Source organism: Protopterus annectens, chromosome 5.part1 (assembly GCF_019279795.1).
Source record: "Protopterus annectens isolate FY-2018-M chromosome 5.part1, PAN1.0, whole genome shotgun sequence".
In the NCBI taxonomy this organism is placed as follows: domain Eukaryota; kingdom Metazoa; phylum Chordata; order Ceratodontiformes; family Protopteridae; genus Protopterus; species Protopterus annectens.
The window spans coordinates 715839436-715867348 of record NC_056736.1 but is presented as its reverse complement, the minus strand read 5'-3'; the positions used below and the strand labels follow the sequence as shown (position 1 = coordinate 715867348).

At 41.0% G+C, this 27913-nt stretch overlaps 1 protein-coding gene across 1 annotated transcript in view; it reads left to right on the top strand.

The window, feature by feature from the left end:
• The window catches only part of AQP11 (aquaporin 11), a 31088-nt gene extending 14367 nt beyond the window's left edge, over positions 1-16721 (top strand). Inside the window, exons 2-3 of the mRNA XM_044073346.1 lie at positions 7703-7819; positions 14864-16721. Of these exons, the coding sequence (XP_043929281.1) occupies positions 7703-7819; positions 14864-14976 (230 nt within the window). The 3' untranslated portion in view covers positions 14977-16721. The remainder of the gene's footprint in view (positions 1-7702; positions 7820-14863) is intronic.
• Positions 16722-27913: the final 11192 nt, after the last annotated feature.

Genomic DNA, 27913 nt, shown 5'->3' with positions numbered 1-27913 from the left:
GAACAGCACTAAGGACAATTGAAGTCGGGGAAAGCAGCAGGCTCAGATGAGGTCAGAGCAGATATGATAAAGATGCTGGGTGAGATAGGGGAGAAATGGCTCCTGAGGGTACTAATAGCAGTGTGGAGAGAGAGGCGTATCCCAGATGACTGGAGAGTAAGCATGCTTGTGCCAGTGTACAAGAACAAAGGGGACATCCACAACTGTGGGCAGTACAGAGGCATCGAACACCTATCACATTGCATGAAAGTTCTGGAGAGAGTGATTGATAAATGAATATGCAGAGTAGTAGAGTATAACATGGGGGATGACCAGTTCAGATTCAGATTAGGATGTAGCACCATTGACCCAATGTTTGCAGTGAGTCAGATACTTGAGAAGAAGCTGGAAATGAGGAGAGAGAGACTCCAGCTGGGCATGCCTAGACTTGGAGAAAGCATATGACAAGGTCCCAAGAAAACTGATCTGGGCAGTACTGCAGTGGTTTGAACTCCCAGAAACATTGGTAGACTTAGTGCAGGCTATGTACAGGGTCCCAATGACTCAAGTACAAACAGTGTTTGGCATCACAGAGGGGGGGTCCCAGTGGGAGTGGGTGTTCACCAGGGTTCAGCTCTGAGCCTACTGCTGTTCATAATGATGGACTACATTAGCAAACAGGTCAGAGGGGGCAGATCAACAAAGTTGCTGTATGCAGGCGATGTGACATTACAGGCAGACTCTTTGATAGAACTTCAGCAAAGGATAGGAGAATGGATTGCAAAACTGAAGGCACATGGGGTGAAAATACACACAGATAAGACTGTGGTAATGGCAGCAAATTGGGGTAATTGGAAGAAGCTGAGAATAGAGCTAGAAGGGAGGATAGAGGAACAGGTAAACAGCTTCATGTATCTGGGAGGGTGGTTGATGAGAAGAGAAGTGTGAATGAAGAGGTCAAAGCTAGTATCAGAAGGGCTGCAGCCAACTGGTGTAGAGTGTCAGGTGTAGTCTATGACAGAAGCGTGCCAAAGAATCTGAAAAGTAAGGTGTATGAGACAGTGGTGCGGACAGTACTACTGTATGGCACAGAAACCTGGGCAGTAAAGGCAGAACAGTTGAAGAAGCTAGAGGTGATGGAAATGAAGTGCCTGAGAAGGGTGGTAGGATGCACACTGTGGGACAGACAAAGAAGTGAGGACATAGGAGCAGAAGCCAAAGTAGCTCCAATTGCAGAAAAGATCAAAGAGAACAGATTACAGTGGTTTGCACATGTGTAGAAAAGCAGAAGACAATCTGGTGAGGAAGATTTGGGACAGACAGGAATAAGGTGAGAGGAAGCAAGGATGTCCAGGAAAGAGGTGTATGGACTGTGTGAAAGAAGATCTGCAACAGTCAGGCATGAGTATTGAAGACGGCAGGAGTGTGGCACTGAATCGAGAGTTGGTGACAGTTAACATGATACCCCGACCCCATGTAAAAAAAGGGGGGGAGGGGCTGATGATGATGGTCTATAATGGTTGGCTGATGCAAGACGTGTTTCATCCACTACTTCAACCATGTGTGCATGACATGGGAAAATGCAGCATGTATAGTGATGAACACTTACAAGACAAAAATGAGTTGAGAACATAGAATGCCAAAGTACAAAAACATTGCAGTAGGTCAGGCTAAGAGATATAAAGATGCTGTGTATGTATTAGAATAAACCACCTGTCCCATTTTGGTATATAAGTAGTAATTAAGATATTTGACCAATAATAACACATTTCTATTTTATCATCATGCACAGGTCTGCTTCATTTGTAAGCAGAGGCTTATCTAGCCTCCAGTGTGAAAAGACTGAAGTAATATTACAGAGAATGACTTTGAAAAAGAAATGAGAGAGAGCTGGCTAGCATCTTTAAATCTTAAATCAGGATAATTTATGTTCCTGAGGTGGATATGACTTTAACCTTTTCTTAAATATTGTTAAGCTTTTGCAAAGCTGTAATTTGATTAGACTGTTTCATGAGTTGAGGCCAAACTTTATGTGGGGTCATTCACATAGGACTAGAGAGAATTGGGGGTCTGTTCAGTTTAATAGTATGGCAAGAATAGGTCTATTTATGGACTTGATAGTTCATGACCCAATGATGGAAGTACCTGTCTCTCTGAGTAATTTAGAGATGAGTTTATTGAGCAGGTGAATGGACCTGGCAGTGATAGGGAGCCACTTTGCTGTGTGAAAAGAAATGCACGTGTGTTAGTTTTGATTATCAATATTGAACAGAAAAGGTGTCAATAGTCAAAAAGCTACCTACATCCAAAACAACCAAATCACTCTCAATTACAGCCTGAAAAATTCTGGGTCAAGATGAGCCACATTATTGGAAAGAAAACAAATAGCTCCATACAAAAACAACTTGTATATTACATCAAATGGTTCACTGTCGCCTGAGGACTTACTGAACAAGTTTGCCAAGCTGTTCCTTCCTTGACCCACAAATGACATCATTATAGATTCAAACCCACCGTTCTACTTTAAATGAATCAAAGTCCAATGTGGTACACAGATAATTCATCAGAACTCAAATGACAGCATGGGTCCACTCAAATCATCTGTGGTATAATTCCAGTTATTCTCACCAAGGTTCATGTATAATTATCGACCAAGGGATCTGTAAGGCCAGTCTAACACCAAACATGGTAGGTAAATTCGAGCTTCAAAAGAGAAATTGACTAGGTTTAAAATGGCCTGCAAAACCAACTTGCAAATTGTCAGTAAACTGATTTTTTCAACATTTAAGAAAAAGTGTACAGGTTACTCTTAAATGAAGATTATTAAATATAACAGTGGATTTTTTTTAAAGTACTAAGGTTGCTGGGGATGCAAATTCTTGCAAAGGTATTCACTTTCCTCATTGTCAAATTTAATTTATTTTCCACTGAACTGCTCGATAGCTCTTCTTTAAATACAAATTATAATGTTTCTTGTCCATATGCCTCGGAGCACATTGCTTGGTCATTTCCTGATTAATTGCCTGCACCTCTAGACTCTGTCGCCATCTGCAGGCATTTGCTAATGGGAAAAAACGGTTATTAGTTTTAGAAATGCAAGAAATAGCTCTTTTAAAATGCTAGAAAACTACCATGTTTAATATTTTCCATTTTCTAGACTGCCAAAAAAGTTCCCTTGTCTGAAGCATAAACTAAAAATACTATATTTACATCTGTATAAAACAGGGTCAGGAAATGGTATTACATTTTAATATGAATATTATAAAATAACTAAATGTTTATTTCCCTCAACAGCACATTATATTGCATATGTCCTGACTTTATCCTGTTACATTGCAAACACTGAATTCATTAATGTCAAGAAAAAGTATGTTTTCATTTTAATATCACTATTCTCAACAGTGGTTGCTTGTACGTCTCCTCCCCACCTCACATGGAAAATACCTCTGCATGTACCTCTGACCAAGTTTCTCCTAACTCCTCTTTAATTATAATTTAATGCTCTTTCTGCAAAATTTAGAAAAATAGCAAACCCACTTTAGTGACGTTCTACCTCACATGGTTATCTTGAGCAACATGTTATCAATACTCTTCTGCAACCACTCTCATGAAATTGTAAACCTTAAGTTTAATCTACCTCATGTGAATATTTTGTCCCACATTATTGTAAATATTTGTCTTGTAATATACTATAAAATGTTTGTATCTACTGCTATGTTAACTTGATTGTAACCTGACAAACACTGTTTGTATTTGTAACCTTATACATTTTGTTATAATGTATCTGTCTTTGGAGCTTTTCTCCCCGGGCCTCTACTGAAAATGGACATATATCCAGTTGGACTAGCCCGGTCAACAAATGTAAAATAAAAAATAAAATAAAAATAAATAAATATTAAACAGAACTACTTTACAATACAAGATGCAATTTATGTCAAGAAATGTTTTAGTTAAATATTCAGTCCCTTCATTAGCCTTCTACACATTAATGACAAAGTGGGAATTGTGCTTTAGAATCTTTCCACCAATTTAAGACAGTTGGCAAACTTCCAGTCTTTCTAGTCACTTCTTGCAAAAGTACAATTCTCATGTCAAAACTGTATCTTACGGAAATGACGCTTTACAATTCTTACATTTATTTCCTAATTTTACATTATTGCTGGTCTTATCTCAACCACACAACACTGGTACTGTATGTAGCCTTTGTTATTGTCCCTTCTGCTCACTGGCTCACCTTTTGTGGTTAAACATTTTTCCCTCCTTAGCCTGTTCTGCGTCCAAAAATGTCTTTGCTTCTTCTGAAAAAATATTCTAAAGACAATTGGCTATAGCAACTTGAATCTCACACCTGCCTCCCAACATCCTCTGATTCCAGGGATAAGTCTGTTCTCTTCTGCCTGATGTATTGTGAATAATCATTTTCCATAAACTCTGTAGTGTCCCCAATTTTTAATAATTTTCCCTTCTGCCACAATTTTGTCAGGAACAGCTCTTTCTTATAGTATGACTGCATCTTTCTAAATATAAGTCTATGCTTCTTTCTCATGGCCAGATTTGGAGCATTTATGTGGTGTGCTCTTTCACTTAACAAATCCTGCTTTGGAATGCCAGTCCAATTGCTTATTTTTACTTTCATAAAATGAATGCAGTCTATTCCTTCCAGTTTCTGTGGTATAGCAGAGAGTTAGTAAAACAGCCATTCCCATGCAAGTACGGTATGGTGCAAAGCCGAAAAGACTCAAAAGGCAAATTCCAAAACAGAGTTTTTTATTTTTTTTTAATATTGTTCTTGAGAAGCCTCATATTCTACCAGTCTTGACTTCATTTCAGCCTGTGATTTCTGTAGTTTTACCAGCTCGTTTGAATAGCTACTTAAAGTATCATCTGTTCTTTCCAGCCTTTTATTTGACTTTATATATTCATCCAGTATCTGACATATTTTAAACTCCTCTGAATGCATTTAATTTATTTTTCCTCTAAATTGCTAGAAGCCATCTCCTTTACCAAAGATGAAACTTCAACTGCATGTTGTGGAAGAGGTGCAAGTTCTTCCTCACCAGGGTTGTTTTTTTTTCTGTTTTCTAGGTGATTTCTTACTACTTCCAGATTTTGTCTTTGATATCCAGGCAATGTAGTGAGTAACCAATAACTGAATTTTACCCATTATGCTCAGTTTTACTGGCTCTTTTTTTACACAGCTTTTATTGTTTACTTTAGTTTGAAATTGTTTAAGACCTTTTCCATGCCTTTAGACAGTATTATTTTAAAGACTGCTGCTGATGTTTAATATTTAGAGTACTTATTTTCAAATAATGTTACATCATGTGCCACTTATTTGCTAAAGACATTTTACCATTAATCATTATCTTCACTTTATGTGTAACAAGTGCTTGGAGATTAAGTACTGTATAAATATGAAGTTGAAGGGCAGTCAGCAACATTCTCTATTTACACTCTTGACAACTGTTTAATAGAGGTGTTTGGAGAGAGACATCCCCTCCATGTTTCTGCTTGGTTCACAATTTACAGTCAGGTATGGGCAAGAGGGAGACATGATTGGCAGTTGCTGTTTATTGTAGTAGGTTTCCCCTGCCCCAGTCACACTGGTTTCTCTGTGAGATGTCTTCCTCTGGGCAAAAAGTCCAGACAATGAAAGAGTTGCAAAAGTTACTCAAAAGATATTCTGGAGGTTCTATAATAAAAACAAGAACTCTGATAATGATTGTATTTGCTTTCAAGTGTAGACTGGTTGTTTGTTTAGGATGGGCCTTCAGAACACTTGCAGATAAATCCTGGAAGCAGATAAGAAGGTGGCCAGATGTGAGCAGGCCATTATCAGTTCTACACACTTCTTTTTAGCCGTACTGGCTCCTGTGGTGATCACAAAGTGCATGTTGATAGTAGCCAGCTGTAGTCATCTACGTGTAATGTAGTTGTTTTCCTGTTTGGATGATGTGCTGCTATAGTGTTTGACAGCAGGACAGAGCTGCAACTAGGGTGGAGTGAAGTGAAGTGGTTGGCTGCCCAGGTACAAGTTTTATTAGGAGATGCACTCGAATTGCTGATGGGGTATGCATGCAGAACCAGCATTCATTTAAGAAGCAGTGAGTGATATCATTGTTAGTAACTGAAACAAGAAGATTGCTACAGTTTTAAGCAACTCCCTACACTTGCAGTTTAGAATGGAAGACATTTTTTGTCCTAGGTTTTTTGTTGGGAAGACTTTACTATAGTCCTCAAGCTTAGATAGAAGTGCAAGGGAACTGCCAAGGCAAGAATAGTTCAGTCAAGCAAAAGCTATGTTGTCTCTGTCGATGGGTAATAAAAAATTTACCCAGGGATTTCTCCTGTACTACTTATGGACAGAGGCAGCTCCTAAATGCTTTATACCACTCATGGGCCCCCTCCAGTTATTTATGGTTTGATCCCAGTTCTTCTCGCACTAGGGGTCATATATAATTATTGACCATGGGATAGGTAAGGCCAGTTTAATACCAAACAGGGTAGGTTAATTCAAGCACCAAAAGGGAAATTGTCTAGACTTAAAATGGTCTAGGGTTATCACCAGCTTTATTTTTGATGGTGCCTTATGACAGATATCTTATGAGTGTCTTACAGTGACGTTGAGAATATAGTGATCACAGGAGATGGGAGTCTTTGGAGACATGAGTAAGGATTTCATTGGCTTGCAGAAATAAAGTGCTATTTTTTACCAACCTACTAAAAGGCAAACCATTTGTTTTTTCTTCACTTTCAGTAGAGTTGAGCTCTCGGGTGTCATCTCTGGGATTGAGGAATGCCTTTTCCAGATGTGCCCCATCCATCGTAATTCAGATGTGAGGCTTTGATATTTTCTTTTGTTCACAGATTTACAAAGCACGGGCTGTATAATTTTAGAATCAAGTTTGCATTTAGCTGAGAGTCCAGCAGGGTTACACTTCATGCTACCTGTAGGATACTTACCGGCTGCGCTTGTATAGTACAGTACTGCTACAGACACATCTGAACAGCAAATTTTCAAGACCGATTTTATAACGAATACAGCTCCTGTTCTACTTTTGGAATGCTCAAGGGGACTTTGCTTCAATATGCTTATTGTTACATTAGTAAACATCATACACTTACAATAAATAAGCTAATACATTGTACTGTTCTTTTTTTTTGACATTTGAATTGTACATATGCTTCTGTAACTTTATATCATTTATTCAGTTTATCTTGCTGTTGTCTAATGAAAATTATATATGTGTGTGCTTGTTATGCTACGTATATATTGTTTTAGACAATTGGTTTATGCATATTTACTTAAAATTAGCACTTACGGAGCTTTCTCCCCATGTCCCTGCTGAAAAAGGGGCATGGACTATGCTATTATATAAATGAAAATCAATAAATGTGCGTGCCCCAATTATATCGTCCTGCACCTTTAAATGGTAATGGTTAGCACACGATGAATGCCCATGTAAGCAGCACTGAATGTGCTATTGAAAGGGACATCAAAAAAACAATGAAAAAAGTAGCTAGGAAGTCCAGCTGTGCATTTGCTACAGCAGTGTCTGTGTGTGCACTTGTGCGCGTGTGTCTGTGCATGCGTGTGTGTGTGTGTGTGTGTGTCCTTTTGGTCAGCCCTAGTTTTCTGCTAATTAGTTTAAGCAGTTGCACTCCTTTCATTGATATTATTGTATAAAGACTAAAACATATTTACTTTTAATTTTTCTTATAGGTGGGAGTCGTACAGGAGCTGCTATTAACCCTGCATTGGCATATTCTCTGTTCTTTCATTGCACTGGAAATTCATTTCAGGAGTATGTCTTTGTATACTGGGTAGGACCAGTGCTGGGTAAGCATCCCCCTCTCATTTTTGCATCATTCTTTTTTAAGTTGTTGGAGTAGGATTATAACTTTGGCACTCACGTAATAGAAAACTTTGGCTACAGTTTTAGCAATGCTTGTGTGCAGGGCTCACATTTAAACCCAGGACAGCGGAAGGATACTTATGAAAAATTAAATCTGTGTTACAGTTACTGATGTTTTAGCAGGGTTTGGAATACATAATCTAGATCAATGAAAGAATTAGATATTCATGAAAATCTGGCTATATTGTAGTAGAAACATGTGCTGCTATATAGGGTTACTTTGTAAAATAGGAGTTTGGATTTGAGTCCCGGACTGTAGTCATAAAACATTTGAGAGTTGTAGAAGAGATGGTTTCCCTCAAGGATGAGGGATGAGCCTTCTTTTCTCCAATTCACCTTTATCTTAGGTGCTGAAGATAGACAGTGCTGTTAAAGAAATTAGTTCAGAGAGCATACTCATGTATTTGGTTACAAGAGAACTAGAAAACTGCATAAACCAGGAACTTCAACTGCCTAAATACTGTGTTAGTAGTAAATAGCTGCATGACAAGGAAGTATCTGCCTGACTTATAGACGGAGACTCCGGTGAAAAGTTCAAAGTTTTCATAAAACAATTTTTTTTTAAATCCCCTCTGCTTTATTCTTTCTAGCTTACGCTAGTGCCCCTATCCATTTCTGGGGTCTACCAGTATCTCTTACAGTTTCTGGACTTTCTCCACTCAACAGCTTGTGCTAGCTTAGAACTTAAGACTTTCCAGTGGGAGGGAGGGTAGTTATGCAGTTGACTGCTTCCATGGGGGTGGATTTTTTTTTCATTTATGACCTACCCCTTGATTTCCCCCTTCCCTGCATTCACTTGTAGTATCCAAGGGCTACTGCCCTTATGTACCACTCTTCACTGCAGGGAACACGCAAATAAATGCCTTCCCCTGGATTGACACACCCTCCTGAGATGCTATTCAAACCTGGAGTCACCTGTGCCATAGTCAGGCTTTTATCCCTCTAAGCCATGGTGCTGGCTTTGTAAAACAAACCTTAAGAAAAGTGTAGCTAATTAAATTTCAGCTGTGGTACCCTTGAAATGAATCACCCCCAAATAACTCTCTCGCCTTATAGTTTTTAAAAATGTATTGCATTTCTTTCATTAATGAATTAAAAGAAATATATACCATACACTGGAGTGAAAATCTAATAAGCAGAACAGAGGTAAAATTGAGAAAATGCCCTGATAATTCAACAGTTTGCTACTTTCCACATGGTGAAAACAAAAGTGATCAGAAGGTCCAGATAGTCGAGAGCTGGAGAGATTGTCATTGAAGAGGTCTTTGAAAAAAGATTTATTTATAAAGAACTAATAAATAAGTAGATTTGAGGATTATTCTAAACCCAACAATAGTAGACTGCAGGAAATGGAGCAAACCTTGTCCAGCCACTCGGGCATTATTCAGCTGCTGACCAAAACATTAGCTGAAAGTAAGATGAGTGACAGCATTAGAAACTAAGTTCATAGGAGCTAGAGGAATGGTTGAATGAACATGAAGACTGGACTAAACAAAAGATTTTTTTTAGATTTCTTGGGATACCCGACTGACTAGAGTAGACTGACTGTAAAATTTATGACTGAATTGTTACATTATACAGACAGATGCCCTGATTGACATTCTTTAGCTTGTAAGAGCCAACAAAGTTTTTATCCCAAGTGACTGGGGCACAGAAAAGAGACCCTGAACCTCTTGATATGCTGTAAGTCTCATTATACTAAAGAAACTATGATTTCACTGCTGTGTCAGACTGCAAAGGTGCTGCAGGAGAAAAATGAGAGTGTTTGTGGACAGTAGTTATTCACCTGCCAAAGAGAAACAGCAGAATTGGCTCATAACTGCTATTAGAATGAGAGCAGAAGAGTATAAAATATATTAAGATAGCATTGTCACTTTACAACAAGAGGTTCTCTGGTTTGATTCTTGGCTGGGAAACCTTTTGTGCAGAGTCTACATGTTCTCCCTATGTTCACAAGAGTTTCCTCTGGGAGCTCCAGTTTCCTCTCACATTCCAAAGACATGCAGTAGGTGGACTGGACGTTCTAAGTTGGCCATAGGTGTGAGTGTGCATGGGAGTGTGTGGTATGGAAGAACAGCAATGGCAGGCCTGGCCACCTGGTGTTGTGAATGCTGGCTCTAGAAAATTCACTGTCAAAGTGACAACCCATGTCTAAAAATGGGAAAAGGGGTGATGGAGGGATGGATGGATGGAAGTGCAGTACCCTATGGGAGCCATGGCATTTGTGGATGCTGAATAGGCAGTTAAGGTCCTACAAGCATACTAGGCTCTTGAGAGTAGCAGCATTTGAGATCCCTCTTCAGGAATTCAGGAAATGTAGGTCGGCATAGAGGAGTGCAGGCTCAGTCCTTCCCAATATTTAAGAGGGAAGTGTGACAATGAGAAAAGGCAGTGCCCCCGGCATACACAAGGTGCATTCGAAACTGCAGTGTTACAGGGATTAAAGGAACTGGAGGAAGAGTCGTGAAAACAAAAAAAAGAAAACATTCCTGACAGTACAGCAGTTCAGTGATAATTTGACTAAAACAGGAATAAGCATAGAGTAACCATAGAAGCCGCAACACACTTTTTTTTAAACCGTTGGCGCTTTCTTCCTCCAATAGATCAGAGTTCCTCAGAACGAAAGCAGCTAGGGGTCAATTTATTAGGTTGTCGGGATTAACTACAGATGACGTAAAATTTAATATACAGAAAGGGAATTTCTAAAGGTAATGTTTTTAGCTAGAGGCTCCACAGAATGTTTACTGGATAAATCCATTAGTGAAGTTAAGGAAATGAAGTTAAATACATTTGCTTCATTTATTTTTGTTGGTCAGCCAAAACAATGAGACAGGCGGACAGGATAATTTTAAGTTCACCTGTTCCTTTTTCATAAATGTGCCTGTGGCCACAGACAAAATTTGCTGTCCGGTAGTTGGAAGATTATACAAGGAAATGAGGAATTACATAATGTAACTGGAAAGGTGCCGACATTTGTTTTTAAAAGATATAACAATGACTTGTTAGAAGTGAATGAATTTACACATGATTTTATTAACTATGATAAATGCTGAAGGCATTCTTAAAGTGTAGTAATTGTAAATTCACTTATGAAGGCACTTGCCTGAATCTACCAATTATAGACAAGATTTATGGAGCAAAATCAAAGTTACACATGTAAATGGGCTGGTTTATATTGCTGTTGAACATGTGACATCTTCTATGAGCATGTGACCGCTTCTATGTAGGTTAAACTGGTAGATGACATTCAAGATACATATATGAACATATGTATTCTGTTAAGAAAAAGGATGAAACAAATGTCTCATATAAACATTCTATTACGTGTAGTCATTTTAAAAATGTTTGTTCTTTGACACAGATCTTGTAGAGAATAACATCACGGAGGAGATTTAGATAGTGCTCCAAAAAAAAAAAAAAAAATTTAAATTGGAAATTTTTACCGAGAACAAACAGTACACCACGTTTAAATGAGCATATAAATATAAAATGTGTACTGGATGCTTGTTCATTAAGGTAAAGGTTTTTTTTTTCCTTGAAATGTGTTTCTTGGTTATATACACAAGTAATAAGCCTTTCTTTTTTTTTTTTTTTTAAAGAAATGGATTGCATATCATTTTTGTCTGTATTTTTCAGTCTGAATTTTTATGCATTTGATGTCTTAAGTTACAGATTTGGTTAGTCGCATGATTTTTACTTGCTATATAAAGTCAGGCGGATGTGAGCTGCTTTAGTTCTGATGAAGTTTTATCTATTGGAGGACAAAAGCATTACACATTTTAATAAACTGGCCTGCGGCTGAGCATACCTGACACTCTGTTAGTGCAAAAATCAAGGACGTAGCCAAAAATAATGGGGGAAGAAATGCTAAAAATTAGAAACCTGTTTTAAAGCTTGATGATATAAACATGAAAAGTCACTAAAATAGCTAGTTTATTCTCATGTTTCTTCTGAAACATATGAAGTCAATATTTTTTTTTTGTTTGTTTTGCTGTTTCTTGGATGTAATTTTTTTGATTAAATGTACTTGCATTTCTTTCCTTACTTATTAAACACGTAATGTAAGAGCCAAAAATAATGGGGGATAGAAGTCAAAAATAAGGCACAAATTTTAAATACTATTTAAACTTAGAAAGTTGCTAGAATAACAGGTTTTGCATTAGCATTCTTTTTTTACTGAAACTCAGATGTCTGTCATTATATAGTGCCTGCAGTCTGTGATTGTTTGTGAGAAAACTGTATTTTTTTGCAGAAACAGACGAAAAATAGACAAAAATCTAAATGTTCTGTAAAATTCTGGGCAGCTTATTAGAGGTAAAACAGGGAGACATCCATACCAATGTAGAAGCAAAGTTGAATTGTTTCTGTAGCTGTCAGCTTTCTAAAATTCTAAGCTCTTCTTCCATTATAGCATCCCCACCCCCACTGAGGTTGCACCTCTTCAGTGCCTAAGTTTCACTACCTAGACTCAACAGGTAACAACTTTCCCTACAAGTCCAGAGAGACCTCAGCAAACCGAGACAATAGCTGTCCTATTGCCATGTGATGTGGGTGATCGGATGTAAGTTTTTTTAATCTGTGAATGTCCCGCTATTAGCGGGATTGGTGGCAACCTTAGGTTGCTACCTTAGCAGAGTTATCCCTGATCTGGATAGGGAGAGCTGATGAGGTGCATTATGGGATAGAGGAGGTGCACACTAATCTGGGAAAGTTAGGAGTGCCAAGTGGTCTTAATGACTGTGTGCTTGGTCCCAGAGGTTACAGAGGATGGACCTTGCCTGTACAGGTATGTCATTATAGTAAGTACATCTCTTTCATATAAGAGAGAATTACAGCAAATGATGACATTTTACTGTAATAACATGAAAGCATGTTTATAGAGAGGCTTTGTACCCTTGCAGTTTTCAAGCTGCTCTGTGACCTGCTTCTATGACGTGTGTTTTTGAATAATCATCGATCCAGATACATTTGAAATATTTTCTTTTCTTTCCCTGTTTACCCTTGATGTATGCGTTGGACTAAGGGAGTAGCTGAGCTGCTGTGATTGTCTGGCAGCTCATAGCTTTAAGTTGGAATTTGATGTTGAAATATTTTATCTCCTTGCTTTTTATTGTACTTAGACTGTCACTGCTTCTGCCTGCATGCTTTTACTATTTAAAACGCAGTCTTTTCCTTTAGCTACCCCCCCCCCCCTCAGTGTAACTTTGGTTAGGGGCAAGCAGTAGTGTGCACTTCATTGCGATTGTGTGTGTTGGGACGATCATTGCTCCAGCTACACGAGTGACTGTTTTCATAGTCAAAGCCCTCTGTATAGTGGGTACTAGTATTGTCTTCTGAAAGTTTAGCTATGTTGACAGAGATCACACACCAGTTTTTGCTTTCAAGATAAGTAATCTAGTTTTTTAACTGTATAGTTGTGTGTCAGGGCGAGCTTATTTCACTCTTGCACAGTGGAGTCTGTCTTGATTGTTGTGCATATGGAAAGGGGAGGGAAGAAAACTTTTGGTTGAATGCACTAGCAGTTTGAATTGTACTGAACTTTAAGTTGTTGTGGGTGAAATAAAAAGGAGCAGGTATGAAAGTTAAGTTAATATCATTAAAGGCATTTCTTGCATTCTGTATTTGATACCTGCTTCGTGCTATGGGTTACAGCCTGAATAACTCTGGTCTAATGTCATGTATATGTAGTTGCATTACCATATCTGTTGTTTTGCATATTGTTTATGCCATTTGTCATTGGAAGAATTGATGAGTAGTGTAGATTTTCAATCTTTCCAGGGTAGATCTCGTTCAGTAATGAGACTAATACTGCCCAAGTACCAGTGGTGTGTATTTACAGCAAGATAAAATGACCCCTTGGACAAAGGAAGGTGAATACCCAATTTACCTTACAGGTAGAAAGGTTGTTCTTAAGTACTGAGATGGTGGTACAGTCCTGGCCCTTCTAACAAGGCTATGGTTAGTGTCACAAATGCAGACCACTTAGCAGGGTGACTGTTGTGAAATATTTCGTGGCAATGAGTGGTGAGGTGTACCTCTACTATACCACATTCCGTTTGTATAATACACTCTGCTAAAGGCACTGCTGTGAAAGTTAGAGCATTTGCTATAAAATCCCAGAATGTTGGATGTTACCAGACTGCTTCCCACTCCTGAACCCCATTACAGTCCTACAAGCCACCTCCATTTTTCAATTTTTCCATAACAAGATATGCAAGACCACAGTGTATAGATTAACCCAACTTGATAGATGTTAATTTAATTTAATAAATAAATTTAATTAATTAATGAATTTGATTTTATTTATTTATTTATTTATTTATTTTACATTTGGTTGCCGGGAAAGTCTGGCTGGACACAAGTCCTTTTTCAGTGGAGGCTCGGGGAGAAAAGCTCCACATTTAACACATTTAATAAAGTACAATGTTAAAGGAACAGAAGCCTAACACTAAACATTTTACATCGCATAAAATTAGGATAGCAATAGTTAAAATGTACATCAACTAAAAGAAGGATGAAGAAATGTTGCACTGTAAAGGTACAAAGGTTAAACACCCTAACTGTACAATCAAAATAACATTCAGTACGAAGAGTATTACAATATTATAAAGTATGCACTAGATGACAATAGTAGAAGTAGCAGCTTTTGAGAGGAAGAGAGAGGTATGAGGAATGAGACTTGCAGGATAAAGAGAAGTCTACTGCCTGAAAATAAGGGAGGAGTGTTTACCCTGGCTGAGCAGGAAGATACAGATAAGAAGTACAGATATTGAAACAAAACACGTATTGCTTAGTATTTTTGAAAGATTAATGTGGTAAAATCATATATAGATGGAAGATGCACATTTTGCATGCATTTAGCTAGCTATTGGTGGGAACATAAAAGAATGCAGCCATGTATTTGTCACTTGCTTGTGTCTGTCAGTGCATTTTCTGTATACTGTAAGATGTTTTCATTCTCTTCTCAGGTATGGTGTTTGCTGTAATGCTTTTGGACAGAGTCCGTCCTCAACTCTCCAAGCAACATGGAAAACAGCAAGCTACTCTATCTGTAAATAGACCTGACAATAAAACTGATTAGTGCCTGGAACGTGCGCGGAAAAAAGGGCAAGCATGACACTGGCTTCAAAGACAGTCACATTTATTGACTTTGCGTCAAAATGACAGTATAATTTTAGGTTATTTTTGACTGCTACAACTCCTTTTTAATGAGGGTTTTGCTGTGTAGTTGTACATTTGTGATTATGCCTGCATATTTGCAGGATGTTTTGTTCTGTTTTCTTGTCAATTCTCCATGACCCCCCCCCCCCCCGGAGGCCGTCGTGAAGTGTTTTGTGCTTTTGTACAAGTTTTGTTTCTGCCATTGCTGCCACCTCCTCTGTCATGTGACAGGCTTGTGGTTCCTGCATCTGATCTAATGAGGGAGTAACTGGAACCATCTACCAACAGGAGTCTTAACTGATTTTAAAAGGGAGAATGTTTGCTATTTTTGAATCTTATTCTTCCAGACATTCTTCCATGATTGTTTACTTTGGCATTTGATTCACAATTGAAATGTCGATTACAGGTTCGTAAAAAAACGTGCTTAATTTCATATTTTATTTCCATTTGATCTCTGGTCATAATAGAATGAACAATATAGGCAATGTAGAGGTTTTTTCCTTCATAATCCAAATCTCCATCCGATTGATTTTTTTTTGTTTAAATTTTCTGTAAAACGGTATTGCTTTTATTTATTTATTTTTTTTTACTTTTAGAATTAAAAATAAAATTGGAACAGGGAAACAGTTAAAACAGTCAAGCCTGCTTTGTTGTACATAATGCAAAATTTTGATGCAAGTTATACTAAGGTGCTGGTATTTCATTACAATAGCCTATATCCCTAAATGCTAGTATCTACTTAGTAAAAGTGCCTGTCACTGTCTAATGTTTTACTAAAGATGCTGAAGTCTTAGCTTTATGGATGTGCTGTCTCACAGTGCCATGAGACAAAAACAAAAATGCTTGCCAGAGTACAAATGGGTGTTTGTTAAAAAAATAAAGTCAACAGTAATCTTTGAATAGTGTGTGTGTGCGTGTTTGTGTGTGCGTGTTTGTGTGTGTGTGTGTGTGGGTTGCTTCTCTGCATATGCAAGTATTACTTCATAAACAACATCCCTACACCCCCTGCTAATTATGTGTACTAATTCCGAGATGTCACAATCCCCAGGAAAAGGGAATATTCCCCAGCCAGGGATTGTTGATCTCCCACACCTGTCGACTATCCCTATAATTCATGAAATGCGGTCGATTATACAGATGTTGACCAAACCAATGGAGCCCATATATAGGTATTCAGTACTGCATACAGAATGTTATCTCAGCCTGGGAAAAGGAAATATGTCATCATTACCATATAGATGTGATTACTGCATGTAACCCATTTCTATGAATTGTGTTTCTGTTGGAGCAAACTTGAAGCTTTAATATTCATTTTGCCACCTGCTTTGAAACATTCCTTTGTTGTTTCACTGATATATTGTTTAATGTTTTGCTTGCTATTGGGTACAGCTGTTAATTCTGTTTTAAAAAAAGAAAACAAAACAGTGTGTGGGTCTTTTTGTTTATGAATATAGTGCATGTATGTCTGTCTGCTGTAAACCACGTTACTAGGACATAATGGAAACTAGTAGCATAATAACACAGAGTACTGCTGAAGAGACATACAGAGCCACATTTCTACCACTGAGTTGTTCTGACTCCTGATTTTGAGGACAAAGCTGTTGAAACTGCTGGAAATTTAGATCCTCAGTGTAAATAAAACACTTTTCTCCTAATACCTCCTTATGCAATATTGTAATTTTATTTATTGATTTATTTTACATTTGTTGACTGGGCTAGTCTAGCTGGGCACTTGTCCATTTTCAGTAGAGACCCAGGGAGAAAAGCTCCACTACAGTTAAAGTCATAGTACATAATTACAATTAGAAAAACAACATAATAGTATTACTATGGTTTACAATTGTGTACAAGCAATAATTCTAAAAAGAAACTAGGGTAGAGGTTGCTAAGCAAGTTTAAGCTCTGTGGCAGATTAAAACTAAGGTAGAGTTCTGTTTCTAAAGAAGAGCACATGCTAAGTGAGTTTTAAGTTCAATACCAGATTAAGGAAAGTCCTTAAGTCTCTGAGTCCTTTCTTATTTGCAGTGGTGATGGACAGGTTGACAGATGAGATCAGACAGGAGGCCCCGTGGACTATGATGTTTGCAGATGACATTGTGATCTGTAGTGCGAGTAGGAATCAGGTTGAGGAGACTCTGGAGAGGTGGAGATATGCTCTAGAGAGCAGAGGAATGAGGGTCAGCAGGGCTAAGACAGAATATATGTGTGTAAATGAGAGGGAGGGTAGAGGAATGGTGAGGATGCAGGGAGTAGAGTTGGTAAAGGTGGACGAGTTTAAGTACTTGGGATCAACAGTTCAGAGTAATGGTGAATGTGGAAGAGAGGTGAAGAAGAGAGTACAGGCAGGGTGGAATGGGTGGAGAAGAGTGTCAGGAGTGATCCGTGACAGATGGGTACCAGTAAGAGTGAAAGGGAAGGTCTACAAGAGTGTAGTGAGACCAGCTATGTTATATGGGTTGGAGACAGTGGCACTGACAAAAAGGCAGGAGTCAGAGCTGGATGTGGCAGAGTTAAAGATGTTAAGATTTGCAATCGGTGTGACTAGGATGGATAGGATTAGGAATCGGTATATTAGAGGGTCAGCTCATGTTGGACAGTTTGGAGACAAAGCAAGAGAGACGAGATTGCGTTGGTTTGGACATGTGCTAAGGAGGGATGATGGGTATGTTGGGAAAAAGATGCTAAGGATGGAGCTGCCAGGTAAGAGGAATAGAGGAAGGCCTAAGATAAGGTTTATGGACGTGGTGAGAGAGGACATGCAGGCGGTTGGTGTGACAGAGCAAGATGCAGAGGATAGGAAGAAATGGAAAGAGATGATCCGCTGTGGCGACCCCTAACGGGAAAAGCCGAAAGGGAATGATGATGACCAGATTAAGGAAAGGCAGTGTTAGTAACTTTAGTAGAATGAAAATCACATCTTCACAGTGGTTAGTAGGCAATAGGATGAGAGTATTAAGAAAAACTAGGCATAAAAAATGAAGGAGAGTTTTAGTCAGGATTTGTGCAAGGGCATAGCCAGTGAGTTAGGAGATGTTCCTTAAGTTGCTTTTTGAATAGGGATGTAGAAGAGGGAGAGGAGAGTTCCCTGGGGATGTAGAAGAGGGAGATCAGAGTTCCCTGGGGAGCAGGTTCCAAGTACAGTGTTTGAGAACAGTGTCTCCCCAGCCTTATTTTTGGATTTATGTATAGTTACTAGTAACCGGTTGGCTGAGCGAAGGGTAGAGAGATTTTTGTAGGGGGTGATAAGATTAGTTAGCATTGGAGTATTGGTAGGATGAAATAAGATCTTGTGTGTGATAGTAAGTTGTTGAAATAATATTTGATTTTTGAGTTCTAGCCATCCAAGTTGTTTTAGATTCTGACAATGGTGGGTTTGTAGCAAATCTAGCTATATTGTTATAGGTGAGTACCAGTTAATTGAGATTGCTTTAAAATTTACTCTCCTCTGATATGTGTGCAATAGCGAATTTTTTTTTTTTTTTTTTCCTGCAAACATCCAAAGCTTAGCATTCCACCCAGGAAAAATGATTCTGTATACTCCAGCCAATCTCAAACTCATTCTAGATATGAAATAATAAAATACAGCAATTAAATGTATTCCAAATACTTGGGGGAAAAATCAGAAATACTTAAAATATACCATGCAAAAAAATGTAAAAGTGCAAATTGACAAACTATTTTAAGAAACTGAGGGGTATATATCTGGCATTTCTTAACAGAAAAGGCACACTTGACAAAGTTTTTTTTTTTTTTTTTTTTTTTTTTCATCTGCAAAAACAAATAGGCCAGCTTATCTCCAACAGTTAAGACCAGTTTACTATGTAGAGAGAAAGAGGAAGTACCTGCCACAACAAAGAATCCCAGGAAAAAAAAGATGTTTAGTTGTCAATCTCGCCTTCATTCTTGCTGGATGGGTTCGGAGCCGATCCTCGGCTCCGACTCTGCACTTGCTTTAGCTTGAGAACTCCTTTTACCAGCTCGAGGCAACCCTATATCCCATGATGCAAGGCGGAACTACCCCAGATCTCGTTTGCCGCTTAGCGAAAGAGGTCTCCTTTTTGCCAGCTGAGGTAAGTTGATATTTTCAAAAAGCTTAGTCAGGGATTTATTTCTCCCTTATTCCCCTTTTTATAGTGTGTAGTGTTTTTACAGCCCACCCTATTTCCCTTATAGTTAAAAACTTTTAAATTCTTTTTATAATTCTAAAAGAGTTTTCAGTTAGGCCTAGACCCCCTTGCTTAATCCCTACCTGTGTGTCTGTGTGTTTGGGGATTAATTGTGTGATTGTTGGGGTGTGTGTGACTTCTTCCTCTAGGACTATGTCTAAGGAAGGCAAGGTCTCAGGCTTCAAGAAGTGTGACTCGTGCTGTCAGAAAATGTCTCTGACAGACGGTCACACTTCTTGTGTTTACTGCCTGGGGCCTTTGCACCTGCAGGACTCCTGTGCTTTGTGTCACTCTTTTAGCCAGAGAGTCCTGCAGGAAAGGAGGAATAAATTGATCCTCCGTGGCTTGCTTAAGCCAGAAGGTTCTCCCTCTAAAACAGGGTCCAGTAAACCTTCTAAGCCTCCGAAGGTTCAGGCTACAGTTTCTAAGCCTCCTCCGGTGGCTCCGGCTGGAGCCGATCTTTCTGCTTCTAAAGTAGTGGGCTCGGCACCAATCGGTTCCGACACCCAATCTACTGTTGCCTTGTCTGCTCCGGCTGGAGCCGACACCTTATCCAGTATCGGAGCCGAGAAACCTTCGGCTCCATCTGGAATTCAGGGGACTTCGGCTCCGATGACTTCGTCCCGAAAGAGATCTCGGTCCCCTTCATTGGAGAGTATCCACTCGGCTCTGGGGTCTCCTCTTTTGTCGGAGCAGAGTCATCGGAGCCGATCTTCGAGATCTTCCAGGCTGTCTGACCACGACTTGGAGAGGGTGGTAAGCAGGCTGTTAAAGTCGCAGGCACTGGCCCAAATGCTCCATAGCCCATCTCAGCAGACTTCAGCTATTACTTTACCCCTTGAACTTCCTCCTCCGACTCCCCACCAGAGTTCGGAACCGGAGCTTCTCGGGACAGCGACTGTTTCGGCGCCGGAGCCGATACATCCCTCTTCGGCTCCGTCGTCTTCGGCTCCGATCTCTTCCATGAGACCTTCCTTGGAGGGATCCGGTCGTCGAGTTTCCCTGGTCGGCTCCGAGGGGGCTAGTGGCATCGGACCCTTGTCCGACCCCGCTCTCCCTCTCAGGGCTTCGGCTTTGGTAAGCTCTGCACCGACATCGGCCTCGGAGCCTTCCCTGTCAGTGCAGCCGTGAATTCCTGTTTCCTCGGAACGGGGATATTCCGGTCTCCCGGGGAGGGGAGTCTTTGAGGTGATGAGGAGTGTCCTGGCACCTGAGCCAGGTCAACGGTCCATCCCACTAGCTCCTCCCTCTTCGGTGCCTGTAGACACCTCTTGCCAGCCTCTTGCTCTCAGGCCCAGGGATCCATCGCCCCAGGTTTCCCCATTGGGAATATCTTCCTCTTCCGAGGTTTCTCCTGATCCTGCAGGGGAACCCCCTCGGAAGAGGACGTGTAAGAGGAAACACACAGACTCCCCTGAGTCTACTACATCTGATACCGACTTAGATGAGTCGGAGGGTTCCCCACGATCCCCCTCTGAGGATGTCTCCTTTTCCAGACATCCTTGAGCTCCTCAAACAGAGGGGGAATTGGCCCTCCATTGACCCCTCCGAGGATGAGTCTGTATACCTGGAGGCTTTTGGATCCCGACCCTCCACCTCCTGGGTGTCTCAGCCTTTCGACCCACTTATGCAGGTAGTGGCTCGGAAGGTGTGGGCAGCTCCAGATTCTGTGGAACCTGTCCCCAGGAGACCATCCAAGTTTATTACGGCCCCTACGGACAAACAGTTTCTTTCCAAGGGCGTCTCTGTGGATGCTATGGTGGTGGCGGCTGCCACCAAGAAGGAACTTGCGGATCCTTCAGTACCTGTCCATCCTCCTAACAAGGATTCTAGGACCATGGACAGGTATGGAAAGCGGATGTTTTCTTCAGCGACCTTTGCTATGCGTTCGCTGAACTACCTTTGTCACTTCACCAGGCTTCAAAGAGATATTCTCAAGGAACTAGGTGAAGTGGTCCAGGATCCTTCTGCTGCTGGGGCTCAAGAAAAGATTGCCTCACAGCTGGCAATCCTGAATTCTTTATCCAACTCCTCCATGCGGCTCATATCCTATGCGGCCGATGGAGCGAGCAGGGCCGCAGGCACAGGAGTGGCTCTTAGACGTCAAGCCTGGATGTGGCTTTGTAATTTTGCAGACCCCTTTAAGGCGTCCTTCACCAATACCCCCTTTGATGGTTCGGCTTTGTTCGGACCTCAGGTGAAGGATACCTTGACCAGGTGTGAGCAGGACGGTAAAACTCTTTCTGCTGTTGGAGTCCATTTTTCCACCCCTTCTAGACCATATCCCAAGGGTCAGAAGGGAGGGAAGATGTGGTTCCGCAAAGCCCAAGGAGCTACACCGGACACACGTGGTCAGTTTACCCTCAGAGGCAGAGGGGGTAACAATAATAGACGCCGCCCTAGAGGCAGGGGGGGTCCTCAGAACCAGGGCAACAGGGAGTCTCTTCCTGAGAAGCCCTTTCAGCACCCCTGAGGTGTTGCCCGACTGTCCACCCTTGGAGGCAGTCGGGGGAAGGATTTCGCTGTACCCAGTAGCCTGGCATTCCCTTTCACAAGATATGTGGGTACAGTCGATCATATCTGAGGGTTACAAAATCCCCTTCGAAAGGTATCCCGTACCTCAACAATCCCTTCCAGACATCTCACCGGTCAAAGGGATTTGGCAGAACAGGAGGTTTCAAAGCTCCTAGGAAAAAGAGCCGTCCAGACTGTTCCGGCAGACCAAGTAGGATCCGGCGTCTACTCGAGATTCTTTTTGGTCCCCAAAAGGACGGGAGATTGGAGACCAATATTAGACCTGAGCAGTCTAAACAGATTTGTCAAGAAGGCAAGATTCCGGATGGTCACGCTTCAGTCCATTCTGCCCTTTCTGGGCAAGGACAACTGGATGTGCTCTATAGACCTTCAGGACGCGGATACACAGGCGCTCCAGAAGGTTTCTCCGCTTTCGGCTAGGGACCAGTCATTGCCAATTCAGAGCCCTGCCCTTTGGCCTCACTTCAGCCCCCAGAGTGTTTACCAAATGCATGGCAGTGGTCACAGCTCATCTGAGACGTCAAGGATTCCAGGTGTTTCCTTATTTAGACGACTGGCTCCTCTCCGCCACCACCAGGTGTCAGCTTCTTCAGACCAGAGACTACACTCTGCAGCTTTGCAGGAGTTTGGGAATTTCAGTGAATTTCGAAAAGTCTTCTCTGTGGCCTTGCCAATCTATCACCTTTATAGGCGCAGAATTAAACACCGTCAAAATGTTAGCCAGACTAACAGATCAAAGAATTCTGGACATCCAAAAATTCGTTTGGATTCTATTGCAGAGCAGCAAGGTCAAAGCCAGATTGATACTAAAGGTTCTAGGTCTTATGGCTGCGGCCATTGTTCTTCTACCACTGGCTCGCTTCCACATGCATCTTCTGCAGTGGATGTTATTCACTCAGTGGTCGTTCCACAGTCTTCCGATGAGGCACGAAATCTTAGTCACACAATCGTGCAGAACTCATCTGAATTGGTGGATATCTTCCCCTCTTTTTCATCAGGGCCGACCCTTTGTTCCCCCTCCTCCAGTTGCCACAGTTACTACGGATGCCTCTCTGATTGGGTGGGGGGGGCATTATCAGGGCAGGATGGTCCACGGGACGTGGCAACCCATAGAATACCATCTGCACATAAATGTCCTGGAGATGAGAGCGGTGCTTTTAACGTTGCAAGCCCTCAACGACTTTCTTCCCACGGGGACTATTGCAGTACAAACGGACAACATGTCCGTGGTCTGGTACATCAACAAGCAGGGCGGGACCAGGTCCTATCCGTTGTGTCGAGAAGCTCTCAGACTTTGGCAATGGGCAATCTCCTCTCATCAGTTTCTGATAGCAACGCACATCCCCGGCAGGTCCAACCTCTTGGCGGACAGGCTGAGCAGATCCATTCTCATGCCTCATGAGTGGTCTCTCAATCAATCTGTAGTGGATCAGATTTTTCTGAAGTGGGGCACACCTTGTTGCGATCTTTTTGCTACACCCCAAAACAACAAGTGCCCCGATTTTTTCACCCTCTTTCCCCTACCAGGCCAACCCCTGAGAGACTCTCTAACCCAGGATTGGCCCCGGGGACTTCTGTACGCTTTTCCTCCCTTTCCCTTGATTCCACAAGTCATTCAGAAAGCCACCGTTTTGAGGGCCAAGTTGATTCTCATTGCCCCTTACTGGCCTCAACAAATTTGGTTTCCATCTCTGCATCGTCACCTCCTGGTGCAGCCCTGGCATCTCGACCCAGTTCCGGATCTCTTGATCCACCAGTCGGGTCAACAGCACCGGGCCATTCATTCTCTCAACCTCACTGCTTGGTTGCTCTACTTCCTTCCCTAGCCAGGCTTCCGATGATCTCTGATTCAGTCAGAGACATCTTAGTGTCTTCTTTAAAGTCGTCCACTAGAACTGTTTATGCTAGCAAGTGGCGACGTTTTTCTATTTGGGCAAATTCCAGGAATATTGATCCCTTTACTGCTCCTGTGCATTCTGTTTTAGATTTCCTGGCTGAGGTTTTTCAGTCAGGATCTTCTTCATCTACAGTTAAAGTTCAACTGGCTGCTATTTCCAAGTATCATGTTGGCTTGCATGATAATAACATTATGTCTCATAGATTATGCAAGGCCTTTCTGAGAGGAGTTTTTCTCCTAAAGCCGCCGATAAAGCACCCTCCTCCGCAATGGGATCTAAATTTAATGTTGGCATCCTTGATGTTACCTCCCTTCGAACCATCTGCTTCATGTTCTTTGAAATTATTGACCTGGAAAACTATATTTTTACTGGCTGTCACTTCAGCAAGAAGGGTTTCCGAGATTCAAGCTCTCTGCATCCGTTCCCCTTACTTGGTTTTTCATAAGGACAGGGTATCCTTAAGAACGAACCCGTCCTTTCTCCCCAAAGTTGTGTCTCAAACCAATATTAATCAATCCATAGATCTACCAGTCTTTTTCCCAAACTATTCTGACAGAGCTGAACAAAAGCATCTTTTTTGGATGTCCATCGTCCGCTCAGGTACTATTTGCATAGAATGAAACAATTCAGGAAATCGGACCAATTATTTGTCTCCTATGCGGAAAACAGGATAGGTCTCCCAGTGTCTAAAGTGACCTTATCCAGATGGTTGTCTTCCACCATTTCATATGTGTACTCTCTCAGAGGAAAGCAACTATCTTCTAAACCGAAAGCACACTCAACCAGGAGTCTATCCACTTCTGCAGCCTTTCAGGATAGACTACCTATTGATACCATTTGTGCAGCAGCTACTTGGGCCACTCCTCATACCTTTGTCTCTCATTACAAATTAGACTTGGCCTCCAGAGACAGGGCCAGTTTTGGTTCCACAGTTCTCAAGAGTCTGTTCCATTGAGCCACCCGGGATACAGGTGCTAGGGACGCGGTCCCATCCAGCAAGAATGAAGGCGAAATTGACAACTTAACATTTAGAAGTTATGTACCTACCATAACGTTCCATGTTAGTTGTCTTCTCTCGCCTTCTTTCTTGTGTCCCTCCCTCCTTCCCCCTGGCCTGGATAGATCTTGAAGAGTTCCTATCAGGTTGTTTCCTCCTGAGCCCTCTTTAGAGGACTCTTTATTATGGACTTGGGTTTCCTAAATATGTTAGGTTAGTCCTTAGCAGGGTAGGTTAGCTACCAAACGAGATCTGAGGTAGTTCCGCCTTGCATCATGGGATATAGGGTTGCCTCGAGCGGGTAAAAGGAGTTCTCAAGCTAAAGCAAGTGCCGAGTCGGAGACGAGGATCGGCTCCGAACCCATCCAGCAAGAAAGAAGGCGAGAGAAGACAACTAACATGGAACGTTATGGTAGGTACATAACTTCTAATTTTATGCCCCCCCCCCCACCAAAAAAAAAAAAAAAAACACCTCTTGTGATGTGAAAACACTGCAGCACAGTACATCATGGAATTCCAGCAGCTACAGACCAGCCCATGCGAGACAAGTATACAATGGCCAGGATTCAGAAAGGTCCGCCACAAGAGGTAAGCTCTAACATGGGCAGCCAACCCCTCACATTACCTCTTTTTGATTCAGATAGCCCATCGCAGTGATTTTCCTTTCAGAAGTGTCTGTAGTGGGCATCTTCCTGTCTTGCTGCAGGATAAAAAGGTAATACTTGGTGGGAGCAGGTAACACTAATTAGCCATGTGTTCTCCACAGAAATATCTGCAGTAATCCATTTATTGTTTGTGTCTTTGTGTCTTTCGGCTTTTCTGGGTTAGGGGTCGCCACAGCGGAACTCCGGTCCGCTAATGATTGGCAGTTGATTTTTATGTACCGGCTTGCCAGGCCTGACACACAACCTTCAACGAAGGTACGCCCATTCACGCATGTCTCCACATAGAAGACGCTCTGAGAATCGAACCGGACAGCGTCTTACTGTGAGGCGACAATGCTACCGCAGCACCAGTAATCCATTTATACTGTTGAACAATTCAAAGATTCACATGGTTGCATAAATTATTATGGCCAGCCATGAAATTCAACCTAGTCAAGAGTCTGCTGTCATCTATTTAAGTTAGCTGGAGAGGTCATGTAGGAAGTAAGTTTTGTTAAGTTCAGTGGAGAGGTAGTGCTCTGTGTTTGTGTTTTCATGTCTGCAGATGTATGAATGAATTAGGAAGACTGTGTGTGTGTGTGTGTGTGTGTGTATATGTATATATATATATATATATATATATATATATATATATATATATATATAAAAACTAAAATTAACCGCACTCAAAAAAAATTGAACGAAGAGAAGAAATTTTAACTAAGAAATTAACTTTGTGACAGTAATTTAAACTAATGTATTTAAAGGAAGTGAAAATGGTTGCTCATATGTCTTTCTGAAGAAGTCTTGATAATAAATAAGACGAAAGTGCTAAAGTACTACAAGAGTTGTTGGTGTGATTTACACTATATATATATATATATATATATATATATATATATATATATATATTTAATGTGTGTGTGTGTGTATATATATATATATATATATATATATATATATATATAAACAAACTGAGTAGAAAATAACTAACCAACAAGAAAATCCAAAACAAAGGTCCCAACAGAATTGCGAAGTACGATAAAAGACTGTGTTAATGAAGCGTTCTTCGTTGTCGTTAATACGGCAACTTCATCAGATTATATAAAACAAACTCCTTACAAATTTAAATAAGATCATGTGATTTTTTTCTTATTTAAATTTGTAAGGAGTTTGTTTTATGTAATCTGATGAAGTTGGGTATAGATGTACACCTGAAAATAACATGGTACCCATCGTCAGTAACCAAAGACTAATTTGAAACGAGGACTAACAAGATGACTGCACACTAATCAACAGCATAACTTCAGCTGTTTCAGTGTGAAAACAGAAACTGAGGAAAGGGAGCGCCATTAAAAATGTTTATTTTATTTGTTGTGGGGTTCAGTTACTGGTCAATGGGTACACTGCCTGGATGCCAGCACAATGGAAATTTGGAGAGCCTGAGGGAAGGTCAGCTATAGAAGGCAAAGACAGGACACTGTCTGGGAGGGATTCTGCAGCTGTTCAGAGCAAAGCAGTTCAGGAGATGGTTTCCAGTGATTTTAGAGGAGGGAGTACATCAAATGTGCTTGAAAGTGATTAAAATAAATGAACCATTGAAGAAGTGTGGAAAGGATTGGGCGAAGCTCTGACTAGCCATTTAGATGAACTGGTGGAGCTGCAAGTATCAGAGACTGATGTGGAGAAGGGGCTGGCTGAGTGTGGGGGTTTCTCAAGAAGAACTGTTTAGAAGAATGGTGAGGTTGGCGGTCAGACTGCACAGTGTAAACTAATCCTTACAAGCCTAGCCAAGTGTTTATCCCCAAAAAAGAAACCTCAGTCATCACCTGTCGCCCCTGTCAATGAGGGACACAGGTGAAACCCCTGGGACAAATCTGTGGTTTCCCATCCCACTCTTCAAGGTTGCACTTGAAGTGGGGTCAATGAGGTACTCTGTTTGGTATGTACAGGAAGTCTGTTCCAGAGACTGGGCAGCCTCTGGGAAACAAACCTGTCTCTCCAGCAGGTTTTGGTGATGTTGCATAGTAGATTTAGGCCTTTCAAGTGGGTAATGCATGAGGAGTTAGACTTGCAGATGTGGAGCATCTCTAATAGGGCAGGGTCCAATGTTGTCTTGTGAGACACAGAGCACCTCTGAGCAATCTATACAATATCAAGTAGAGTGATAGCGATTTGAGCCTGTCCATATAGAACCGGTGTTGGAGGCCATGGATTCTCTTTCTGAGGTATTTCTGTGGCCTTTTCAGTTGGTGCAGGTGTTTGGAGAGGTACATACCAAAAGAGGTGTTATACTCAATTATTGGCCTAATGAGGGAGGAGTACAGAGAGGTAATAACCTTCTTTTTTATGGATGCAATCCCTTTACTTATAAGATGAACCAAGTAAAAGGCTTTTCTGACCACTTCTGCTACATGATGGTCGAATGTGAGACTGTTGCTCTCACCACAAGTTGTGTGCTTAGGGGTTGCTGTTGATGTGGTAATCAGTAGAGGCCATGTTTTTGATGAATGGTATGATAGTGCATATTTTTTTGATTTTAACTTAAGGCCATGACTTTGGCACCAGTCATTTGTTGCTGTGAGACCCTCTTGTAATATGTTAACATAATTTGGGG